This window comes from Typopeltis vanoorti, chromosome 6 (genome assembly GCF_054136105.1).
Source record: "Typopeltis vanoorti isolate ZY-2024b chromosome 6, IOZ_Tvanoo_1.0, whole genome shotgun sequence".
Classification (NCBI taxonomy): Eukaryota; Metazoa; Arthropoda; class Arachnida; order Uropygi; family Thelyphonidae; genus Typopeltis; species Typopeltis vanoorti.
In genome coordinates this window covers 84,691,279-84,704,065 of record NC_143554.1, presented here as the reverse complement: position 1 = coordinate 84,704,065, position 12,787 = coordinate 84,691,279, and the positions used below count along the sequence as shown (strand labels likewise).

The 12,787-nt window shown below is 34.9% G+C and overlaps 1 protein-coding gene across 2 annotated transcripts in view; it reads right to left on the bottom strand.

Moving 5' to 3' along the window:
* The window catches only part of LOC150105647 (serine/threonine-protein kinase Nek10-like), a 268,426-nt gene that overhangs the window by 31,315 nt on the left and 224,324 nt on the right, over nucleotides 1-12,787 (bottom strand). The window contains exon 26 of one of the 2 annotated variants that reach the window (XM_090394286.1): nucleotides 1,068-1,118. The exons of the other annotated variant lie outside the window; for it this stretch is intronic. Within the exon in view, the coding sequence (XP_090250412.1) occupies nucleotides 1,068-1,118 (51 nt within the window). The remainder of the gene's footprint in view (nucleotides 1-1,067; nucleotides 1,119-12,787) is intronic. 2 annotated transcript variants of the gene reach the window in all.

The following is a 12,787-nucleotide window of genomic DNA, read 5'->3' as shown; positions in this document are numbered from 1 at the left end:
CCGTGATACTTTTGGATTTTGCTATGGCTTTTGACAGAATACAGCATAGAAGACTTGCATAAATTGGAAAATATGGGTTTGGATTATCAAATATTAGCATGGATAAGAGGATACCATAAAGATCAGTCCTTGATCCACTGTTATTCAATCTGTACAGTGACATTGAGGAGGATTTGACAAGTGACATACAGATATTTGTTGATGATGCAAAGATAGGTAGGGTAATCAGGAATACTGCTGATATCCAGTACTTGTAGAAAGATTTGAATAGGCTGGAATTGTGGGCATGGGAAAATGGATGTCAGTAAATGTAAACTCATGCACTTTGGCATGATTATGCTAGAAGAAACTGATCAGGCTAGGAGTGTTAGTAAGTAGGAAGTTGAAGTTGAGGGTCATGTAGCAAAGATTGAAAATACAACTCAAAAGATAATTGCAATGCTGAAAAGAACTTTCACATGTAAAGATAAGGATGTCAATGCCTATTTACAAGGTCTTGATAAGACCTCACTTTGACTATTGTACACTGGTCTGGTTGCCTTGCTTCCCCTTCTGATTCTGATACAGTGGAGGGAGTGCAAAGGAGAGCGTTAAAAATGATATCGAGATTGTGGAATAATGATTATAAAGACAGATTGAGAATTTGTAGACTGCAGACACTAGCAAACAGGAGAAAGAGGGGTGATATGAATGAGACTTAGAAACTTCTGAAAGGGTCATACAGTATTTCAGCTGATGGAATTTTTCATTTTATGGAGGGTGGGGAAAGGACAAAAGGGCATCCTTGGAAGATGAGAAGGAATGCTGCTAAGAAGGGGATGAGGGCTAGATTTGATTTTTATTTCACAGAGTAGTAGTGCATGACTGGAATGGATTGCCATTGGAAGTTGTATGTGCAAGCAGTGTGAATGAATTCAAGAACAAATATGATAGCTGATGCATGTAGTATGTGGCCTCCATGATGAGTTCCTGTCTCCCTGGAGGTCTCTCTTAATAATAATAATATTATTAATAAAATTGAGTAAGTCAAAAAAAAATTTTGACTTTTTGTTGTTGAACTGACTTACCAGGTCTTGGTTGATTACAGGCAAAACTATAAGAATTTCCCACAGATGCTCCTTAAAATAAAAAAGCAACATAAGAAAATAAAGGCTGATCATGTATATACAGTCACCTTTCAGTATAATAAATGAATACACTATAACAGTGGTGTTCGACCTTTTTTACTACACGAGCTATTTTCTATAAAAAGTTATTCATCGATCTACTCTCTTATATATATCACATTCCCCCAACCTGATATCTGATTACGCACAAATAAATAACTAAAAAAAATACACAACTAAAACTTATTTGTCACTTTTAATTATTTTAATACAACAAATATTTTAATACAACAAAAAAAAAAAAATATATATATATATATATATATTGGAATAAATATTTATTTCTCTATTTTGGAAAACCAAAGTTAGAAAAACCAACGGATTGATTACAAACTCACAAGTTACAGGAAATGCTGGTTGATTAAAAAAAAAAAAAAAAGTTAATGTGAAATTTGGCATTGTTTGGACCGCGCAATATTTTCATAGTCAAGTTGATATCAAGAAGAGACCAATTGCAGACAATCATCCAAATGATCATTTGTAATTTAGTTTCTTAATTGATTTTTCATGACAGTCATATTTGAAAAAGCGGATTCTGACAAGTACAGGGTGTTCGGGATAAATTTGACATATTTATAATTAATTATATTTTTCCGTAAGTTACATGTATTAACACACACTTCTCTTCATTTAAAAGTTTGGACCCTTCTTCATTCATATACAAGATGTCAGAAAGGATGGATAGCTGGAACCCACCTGAATCATGGAAGAGAATAACTTGTATCATGATGATTCGTGCCCGCCATCAAAATAAGGATATTACGACTGCTGCCCAATGCTCCCTGAATACAGTAAAAACAATCAGGCATGAACTAGAGACTTGCAATGGTGACTACGAGGATGTAGCAAGAAGAAAGATCCCTAGCAGACGATCTGATTGCGTTCGTACAGCAGAATTCCTCGCAAATCTGCAGGAACAGGTGTTGAAGAACCCTGGCATTGGAATTCGGGCTTTGTTCGTGGAGTTGCTAACTGTAGTCAAGCCCTGGATAACAAGGGTAGCCAATGGTAGGCCGTATGTATGGCAGCAGGATTCGGCCCCTTGCCACACCTCTGGGAAAAGTCAAAAATGGTTGTCTGAAAATTTCTACGACTTCACCAGTCCAAATGTTTGGCCTCCAAACTCCCCAGACCTTAACCCCATGGATTATTTTGTATGGGGCGCAGTTGAAAAAGACACCAATCGCACTTCCAGTAATACAAAAGCCCAGTTAATGGATAAAATTAAAACAGTTTTTGCAGCCCTTCCCAGGGAGACTGTAGCATCAGCTTGTTCGAGGTTCCGAAGCAGAATTGAAGCTGTGATCGATGCTAATGGTGGTTATTTTGAGTAAATCTTGTTGATAGTATTGTAATTAACTCTGCCTGTAATGTTTTTTTGTCAATTCATTAAATTTAATAGATACAAAGAAGATTTTCTTTTTCCTTACGAAACTGTCAAATTTATCCCGAACACCCTGTATGTTGATCCGAAACATGACAGAATTTTTCGTGCAATATCAGTTAATATTGGGAATTTTTCATGTGCATACTTCCAAATGACTTCATTGTTTATTGATTTTAAATGTAAACTATTCTGAATGTTTATTATCTCAAGTTCTACTTCAGCTTGGTTTATATCAAGCAACCCACTAATTTTATTTAAAATTTCTGTGATGTTCAAGTTTTCTTGAAATGGATTATTGATAAAAGATACAATCATTTCAGTTTTATTAAAATCCTTAAATCTTGAATTTATTTCTTCCTCAACTAATTCTATTTCACGAATAAATTGTTTTAAATCATAGCGAAGCATTTCTTCATTTGGTTCTAAATATTAAAATAAATATTGGAGATGTCTAAATTCAGAATCATTTATATTTTTCTTTAATAAAAGTAAGTATTGTTGGAAAGTTTTATTGAATTTAACATGTCAATTATATTTTTATCTCTACCTAAATTTAAATTGCTTAATTTCGTACAAAAATCTACTAAAAACGATATGTGCAACAACCACCTTTTATCACTCAATTGTGAATAAATATCTCCTTTTTCATCAAGAAAATTTTTTATATTGTTAATTAATACAAGAAATATTTCTAAAAATTAACTTCTGCTGAGCCAGCGAACATTATTGTACAACAGAAGTTCCCTATCATCATTTGCCTGTAATTTAAATAACCGCCGTTGCAAGGCTTTTCCGCGAACAGAATTTACAATTTTAAATGTAATATCCAAAACAACTTTTATGTTTAATCTTTTACTACACAGTACTTGTTGGTGAATAATACAGTGGTACGTTAAAAAATCTGGATATTTGTCATCGTTTTTACATAATGAAATGAAGCCTGATTTATTACCTATCATTGCAGGAGCACCATCAGTAGTAATAGACACAAGTTTAAAAAGCAGAAGTTTGTGTTGTTTCACAAATTCATCAAATGCCTTCTCCCCTAGTCCTTCCCAATAATGGTATAATTTTCAAAAGTTCTTCTTTACTTGAATAATCTTGAAATACAATGCGAATAAATACCATTAACTGAGCAATATCAGTGAAATCATTTGATTCATGAAATTGTAATGAAAATAATACACTGGTGAATGTCTGACATTAACCTGGCCTGAAAACTTTTCTCAGGCAATTGGAACTCTTCCTTTTGGCAATTTGAAACCTTGTCTGTTGCCTAGAAGTAGTCTCTCTCTCTCTCTCTAGCGACGTCTCGAACCGAGAAGCTCCTTTCTGGAAGCGGGAAACTCCTCTCTCAAGCAATGTGGATCCGGGCAGTCTCTCTGATGGCAACTCTGGACCGGGCAGCCTCCTCTCTGACAGCAATTCTGGAACCAGGACCAATTCTGCTTGCTTCAGTCCCTTTTTATTAGGCCTCCTCTGAGATCTCGCATGAAGTGTGGCAACCCCCAAAGAATCGGTATGAGTCTTTCATCTTAAGTTTCAAGTTCGGTATGCCTTTTGTTCTTCTCCGCTTTCTTTGATTGTAAGTTGCCGGCCATTGGAAAGTTGTTTGAACTCTTTCTGACTGACTTCGGAGATGTTTACACTTAGAGCCCGCAAGCCTTTCTCATACATACAGGTTTCAATAACAATCTTTCTAATGCCGCAATGTACAGCTTCGGCGACAAAAACATTGCCTTTGTTTTTAACACTCTAACATATTCTTACAGTTAGCTTCAAAAGAGTTATTTACAAAAACATCTAATACAAACTATACCAAGACAAACAAAGTTTATTTTTTACAATATTCACATGGGACTTAACCTAAGTAAAAATTCGATGTAATGTGCTTTGGAATATTTAATATTTAAGTACAATCGAGTTTTTACACTTTGCTTATAATCGTATTCACTTGGCTTGCTGTTTGACTTCCACTGATCCAAATTAATTCATTTACTCGGACTTATAAGAAAATTACTGATTTGACAATTTTAACAAAAAATAAATAAACAATAGCAATACACTTAAATCAAATTAAAAATAATATAAAATATTATGTTTTCAGTTTTAATTAAATTTGTAAGTAAGGAGGTATATACACAAGAGATCGACCAAAAATCGCTCCATGATTGACAGGTTGAACACCCCTGCACTAATAACAATAAAATTACCAAAGTCCTGATCAAAGTCTTCCCATAGTCAATACAGTATGGTAAAGGAAATTTCCTATAGTACACCATTCCTTTGATCCCAAAGATTTTAGTGTAATACAAGTCATTAATAGAATTAAAAAAAAACAAAGACATGGATATATGATTAAGGAAAGATAATGTTTCTTTTTTGAAATCCATCAGTGGCTTTAACAGGCACTTAAGTGCCCATAGCCTTCCAAGTATCCTTGGATTTAATAACCATAATACGAGGATAAGGAGGTTACCCCCATGCCTAAAAGTATTCTTGTCTGTAAATTACGAGTGTTCTACTGGCCAGTTTGTCTGTTTTGAGGGACGAAAAACCTGAGTTTCCAGTAGGAAAAAACCCTCTCCCTCCGTATGAGACCAGTAACTCACCTTTAGTCCAAAGAGACCAGATAAAGGTTCCTCACGTAATGGGCGGGAATCAAACCTAGGTCTTTCCAACCAAAGGGCTTTGTCTATAACAATTGAGCTACAGAGGCTCCATTTTTTGAAAGGGACATTAAAAATAAAGCAACTTTATTAGTTAGTAAATCTTTATTTGGACACATTATGCAAATGCTCTCATGTTGTTAGATATAAAACAGTCTGCTGCCAAATATCATCCAATAAACACAGGCCTAAATTTCAGCTTTTTTAAAAGTTATTTATATTCTAAGTGATTTTCCATAATTCTGTTTATTCTGAAAAAGTTGAAAAAAAATATCTTTTTCTATGACAAAGAATTTTTGCATATTAGGAAAAAATGCCATAATATCTATAAAAAAATAATAAGAAACCAACTATGTGGAATTTCCACTTTCCTTAGTATATCTCTTCTTTTTCCTTCTTTGTAAAAAGACCTTTCTTCTTATTCTTTCCTAATAGCTCCAAAATTTTTAGGAAAACTGCTTTAATTTTCAATATAATTGGATTTTTTTTTTCTTCTCATATAAGGAACATAACAACCAAACATAAGTGAATACATGTCGCTGACTTTTATTTTGGCATCTTCAGAACTTGTCATGAAGAAAACACATAAAAATGTAGATTTGAGAACAATTTAACACACAAATGATTTTTTTTTGTCTTTCCAAGGCAACTACATTTTCCGAAACAGCTATGACGTCTTTCACATCTGATAGGTTAAATAAACATCACTCCCAAGATTCCTGTAATAGATTAAGTTGAATACGTTACAGCAGTTTATTTTTATGATCTTCCAAACACTGTGTGATCTGATCCTTGGGTTCTGATTCAGAATGTCAGGATGAATATTTTTATGGTTTTCCAAGCACTGTGTAGTTTGATCCTTGGGGTTTTGATTCAGAATGTCAGGATGATTATATTTATGGTCTTCCAAACACTGTGTAGTTTGATCCTTGTGTCCCGATTCAGGATGATCTTCTCCATAGACTCTTTGCAAATGCTCAAATAATACATGGGTAGTCTGAAAAATTCTCAGGCTCAACTATAAATGGGAGCAGTACTGGCAAGATTTTTTTTTTAAGTTCGTACATCTGTCATAAGCATTGATGTGAAATTACAAGCCATTCTATCAAGTAGTTTTATTTATACAGCTTTTGGAAGCCAAAGTGTTGTCTGTATCCCTTGAAATGGATAAAATTGAGTATCGTGCAGTTATAAAAGAAATGGGCTGCCGAGTTTAAATGCGGCAATACTAGCCTTGAAGATGATCCACATGAAGGATGTCCAAAAAGCGTAACAACACCAGAAATTATTGATCAGTGCACAATATGATGGATGACTGGAAAGCCAAAGTGCGTGAAATTGCCGAGACTATAGGCATTTCAAAAGAATGTGCAGGATACATTTTGCAGGAAGAATTGCAAATGAAAGAGCTTTGTGTAAGATGGGTGCTGTGCAGATCAAAAACGCACTCGGATGAAAATCTCTGAACAGTGCTTCAAGCATTTTAACAAGAATAAAACTGATTTTGTGTGTCGATTTATTACTATGGATGAGACTCGGATTCACCAGTACACACCAGAATCCAAACAATGGACAGAAGCCGGTTTTTTAGTGCCAAAGAAGACAAGGTCATGGCATCGGTGTTTTGGGATGCAAAATTTTGTTTATTAATTATCTTGAAAAGGGTAAAACAATAACTGCGAAATATTATTCTGATCTTTTAACCAAACTATTGGTTAAAAGAACAGACAAAAATTCATGAGAAAAGACCCGGTTTGCAGAAGAAAAAAATCATCTTTCATCAGGATAATGCACCTGCCCACAAAGGTGTTTTGCAATGGGGAAATTAAGGGATCTGCACTATGAATTGTTGGAACATCTACCCTATTCCCCAAATTTGGCTCCCTCTGACTTCTGTCTCTTCCCAAAACTAAAACTCTTCCTCACTGGTCAGCGTTTTTCTTCGAATCAAGAGGTGATTGCAGCTGTAGAGAGGTATTTTGCGGATCTTACTGAGAACCACTACAGGGACGGGATAATGGCACTGGAGCATCACTGGAATAAATGTATTAGTCTTAAGGGAGATTATGTTGAAAAATAAAAATAATTTTGAAATTATAAATTTGTTTTTTCATTGTTAGGCCGAGAACTTTTCAGACCACCCACATAATGATCTACTGAATGTAGATGCTTCAACTTATTTCATGATCTCTTGCAGATGTACACTATAAGTCAAATCAGCATAGAGATGTGTGTGACATCAATGATATGTTCTTCAGTATAGATTTCTACAGATGGAAGTTTTTTTCAATATTAAATGGCATACTTTCAAAATATTTTAAGCAACATAATTAGAGATCATGCCAATGTAAAGAATTATATGGTCACCTTTATATGAATTTTAAAAATTGTGTGGACCTGAGGCGGTCTTCAGACAATATTTTCATTGCATTTTTTTTTTCTACAGTCAATTAGTAATAGTTGTTCTAAAAAAAGTGATTGAGTTTTGCTGCTTTTTTTTGTTTACTCTTATGTAATATTTTTCTCATGTATATTTTCTAGTGGTAGGGGGAAAGAAGGAGAACTAAGAGGTCATCCCTAGAAATTGAAGAGTGTGGCTAACAAGGGTATGAGAACAAGAATTTTTGATTGGAGAGTGTGAATGAGTAGAATGCATTGCCAGCGTAAGTTGTGAGTGCTTTGTTAGTGAATGCATTCGAAGCAACATATGGCAGGTAAGCGAAGTATGCGAATGTTGGTGGTGAAATGTATGGGGACTTCCTCAATGAATCTTTGGACTCCATGAAGATGCTTGTGCAATCATAATAATGTAACAGGATTCAACTTTGGTGCTATAATTTTGTGATTGGCCAAGTTTTGCATTGGATGGTGATGGAAGGAAGCAAATGCTGTCTGGTATGGCATTGGTTTCCTGTATACACTAGGATAAAGCATAATGTTTTGTTCAAGCTCTTGCTCTTTGAATGTCAGTGATTTCAAATTTGATCTAGCATATGTCAACTCTTCCATACAATGGGACTAAATTAAGGCAGATCTTACAATAGCAGCCAATAGAAAAACAAATGTGACTTGTTGACTTCATTTTACAACATAATTCAGTGGGATGAAAATTTTAAAACAAGCACAGGTCTAAACACTTTGTGACCCCATAAATATATACTATACACCTAAAACACAAAAACTAGGCCTGCAGCTTCTTATTAGATAACTATTGAATGATATGAAACGATATGAAATGAAACGATAAACTATTGATATGAAACGATAAACTATTGTTTCAGCATGTTTTTCTATAGACAGAATGAGCATTCCCAATTACATATTATTCAAATATTTAGCAAATTGTTGAGATAGGGTTAAACAGGTTTACCAGCCTTGTTGGCCAAGTGGTTAGCATACCCACTATCCAACCAACAGGCTGTGGGTTAAAAGGTTAGAATCTCACTGTGGGTGGATGTTTGTGATTATATTTAGGTGGGAGAGAATTTTGTCAGTGTGAGACCAATGTGCTGTTTATTAGAGACCTGAAATGGCTTGAAAAAGCTCCATGTTTGATCTGTAGGATTTCCAGACTATTTAAATATATATATATATATATATATATATATATATATATAAAATTAACAAAAATAGAAAAAAAAAAAAAAAACTCCTTAGCCCACTCATGGCACAAAATGTACTATAGATTTAACAAATAACCTTCCACGGGGTGGGAGCAACAAAAAAAACATTCCCTGACCCCTTAGTATATGGTGTATTACTTGGATTGTATTTTATTTATTTATTTATTTTTAATATAAACTAGGTGTCTCAATATATCAATATATAGAAGAGTATATCTGTGATATACTCTTCTATTCACCCTGCAGTAGACTATATATAGTCTACTGCAGGTTGAGTAGCAGTAAAGATCTATCTTCACATATGTGCTCCTAAGGACAAACACACTTAATGTACTTTTTTTAAAGTGGCTTTGATATAAGTGAGATCATAATATATTTAAATAGATAATATGAACAAAATATTTTTTATTATTGGTTCATATTATTGTAAACTCGCCCTGTTCAAAAAATAGGTATTTCAGCTAGTCTGAAACAATTAAGAAGAAATTTAAACATGGCCAAATAATTCTTCAGAGTTATATGTTTGGTTGGTTATTATAGGTCGGGAAGAATACTTGTACTAATGCTGCAGCCCTCCTGATATTCATGGCTTTGGAAAGCACATCAAGGCTGGTTAGGAATGATGATGATTTGCTCAATTTTTTTTTTTAAATGAAAGATGGAGTCTTTCTTACAAAAGCTTCTCAACAAAATTTGTTGAGAGCTTTTGTACACAGGTATTTCCTGTGTTATCTTCAAATCACAATGAACACTTGTGCCTGGTTGTTTTTGAGAGTCAGTATGATAGCACACTCACAAGCTAAGAGCTTGGTTTATTTGCAATATCAGAAACTTTTGCAGGATATGAAAATCACTTACAAAATAACCACATAACCTAAGACATATCCAGGATTCCCCTAAATATTCTCCCCCCCCTCTCCAAAATATCATCAAAATTTATTCAATCATTTCTGTGTATGGCCAACTTCATTTTCTTAATATGCTATTGAGCTTTTTCTAGAGGACTATTTCTCAATTTCCAATCTTAATTTAGATATTATGAATATTTCTTGGTTGCTGCTAATCAATTTCATTTTTAATTTTCTGGGTTTAAGTGCAGTTTATTTTATTTATTTATTAATTATTATTGTACAGCAGAAATACCATCATTGCTCTACAACCAAAACTGTGGGGGGTTTGAATCACAGAGTGACATGGATGTTTATGAAAGTCTGTGAAATTCACTACCCTGCTTACTAGAGGCCTGAAGTGGCTTGAAGAAAAAAGGATCTTGTTTGGTCTTTACAGCAGGACTCCTAGATTATCTAATTCTTAGCTCACACATGGTGCTTAAAAAATTTATGGCAGATCTACAACTGCCACAGGGCAGGATTCATATTAAAGAAAAAAAAAAAAACCATAATATCTTCTCTGAGTTTTCTTAAGCCTATGATGACATTAAACTCACCATGAATAATCAAGCATCCAAATTTTTGTCAGTATATTTTTTTTCTTTTATGCGGTTCCCTCCCACAAAGGTTTTTTTGTAAACCTGTAGTGCATTCGTACTGTGAGTGGGATAAGGATAGTCCAGAAACTCTGCCCTAGAGGCTAAACATGGAACTTTTTTCAAGCCACTTCAGGCCTCCAATAAGTGAGGCAGTGGTCTCACACTGGATGATGAAATTCATTTCCCACCCTAAAGACAATGACAAACATCCATGCTCATGGTAGAATTTAAACCTTCAGCCTGTGATGACTTTTGATCACACCTTGATTCAATTATTAACTCAATAATTGGATAAAAAATTCTATAAAATAAAACATCTCTCACAAGTCTTCCATTGTTATTATTGTATTAACAGGATGTGCAGCAGCTAAGTTCTCATTCCTGCACCCTGTGAGTAAGTACCCATTAGGGGAAGCTAAAGCTATTACCAACCAAATGCAAGTGATCAAACTAAAGTGCTCCCAAATTCCTGCCATAAAGGATCCCACAAAGGGCCAGGCCTAAAAATAATATCATTTAATATTGAAGGTTTCTCTGGTGTCAAGCAAGATCTCATTGCAGATATTTGCAGAGATAATGACTGCAATGTGCTCTGCCTGCAAGAAATTCACAGAGGGGAAGGCACTGCCAGACCTTACATCATGGCATGAAACTCATCAAAGAAATACCCTATGATAAATATGGTAGTGCAATATTTACTATAGAAAACTTAATTCCGTTGTCCATTGACTCAACGAACAACAGAAACATTGAGATTATTACAATCACATGTAAGAATATCTCACTCATCTCAGTTTATAAGCTGTCAAAAGAAGCTTTCTCCTTCCCCAACATCCTCCTCAATAATAATGCATACATGACTTATGTTGTATTAGGTGACTTTAACAGCCATAGTATTAACTGGGGTTACACAAAGTCCAATGAAGATGGAGAACTTGTTGAAAAATGGGCTGAAAACTTTTCTCTAAACCTGATACATAATCCAAAACTCCCTGCATCTTTTCAACAGTGGCAGATGGATATTTTTGAGCTAACAAACATGAGGTCAAGGTTATATCCCCACTTCCAACACTTGTGTTAAAAAGGTTTTAAATCCCATTCCACATACTCAACATAGACCTATAATGCTTCAATTCAACCCAGCCATTATGCCTAACACAGTCTCTTAACAGACGATTTAATTTCAAAAAAGCTAATTGGAAGAGCTTTGAAGATCTTGACCACTCCATAGGACGCTGCAAAGAAAACTTCTTTAAATGGGGCTACCTCACTGGACCAGATAATTATGAGTGTGGGATAACCCAGTCTACGGAACACCTTTCCTGCCCACTTCTTCAATCACCTTGTACGAAACAGGACCTTATATTCTGCACAGAAAGAGCATTTGATTGCACAAGATTCTGGAGGAACATTGACCATATTTATTGTATATAACTTATGTATAATTCTAGTAGCAAGGCTTATACGTTAGTCATACATAGCTGGTAATTAGTTTACGGAATTAACAATGCATATAAAGTAAATTAATTAAAGGGTGCTTAAGGGTCAAAGCTGTATAACTGAGAGGAGACCTCCACATAGCCTTTAAAGGAATGCGGAGAACCGACCAGGGCTTCTGACCTAATGTCCAATCCTCACCTTCTCGTGGTGCACCCTGTTGGGTATCTACTTTGATACTGAACGAACGAGGATGGGCTGGCAATTTGGGATTTAGCCGACCAAATTGTATTCTTATTGGTTAAACCAAAATAAAAAATGATGGTACAACATGACAAAATTTCATGCCGGCTGGGGCGTCGCCTGGTTAAACAAGGCCCCCGTTGTTTTCGCCAGGGAACCAGGGCGAACAGCGAAAAGTCAGCTATTGGAACAAATCTGAAAACAAACCCCAACTCAACATCACCAGAGTTAAAGATCGGTACTATCAACGTAAGAAGCCTGAATGGCAAAGAAATGGAGCTAGCTGAGGAATTAGATAAGTACCAGATCGACATAATAGGGGTGACTGAAACAAAAAAAAAACCAAAACTGGTGAGATCTTTCTGAGCAATAAATACAAAATGTTATATTCAGGCAATGACAATCAAGGAAAAGAAGGAGTAGCCATAGTATTCAACACAAAATACGAGGCTAATCTTCTTGAATGGCATTCAGTCTCAAGTAGAGTAATGTGGGCAAATATGAGAATGGGGAACTGGACAATGAGACTTATTTGTGCCTATGGTCCCACAGAAGGTTCTACTAAGGTAGAAGTGGAGCAATTTTTTGAGGCTTTAGAAAAAGCAACTGACACAATGAAAAAGGAAAAGTTGGTCCTTGTTGGGGATCTAAATAGCAGAGTAGGAAATGATTGTGAGACATACAAAAATATTTTGGGAAAATTTGGAGAAAAGAGCAAAGCTAATAATAATGGCAAATATCTGTTGGATTTCTGCTCAGGACATGGACTGGTT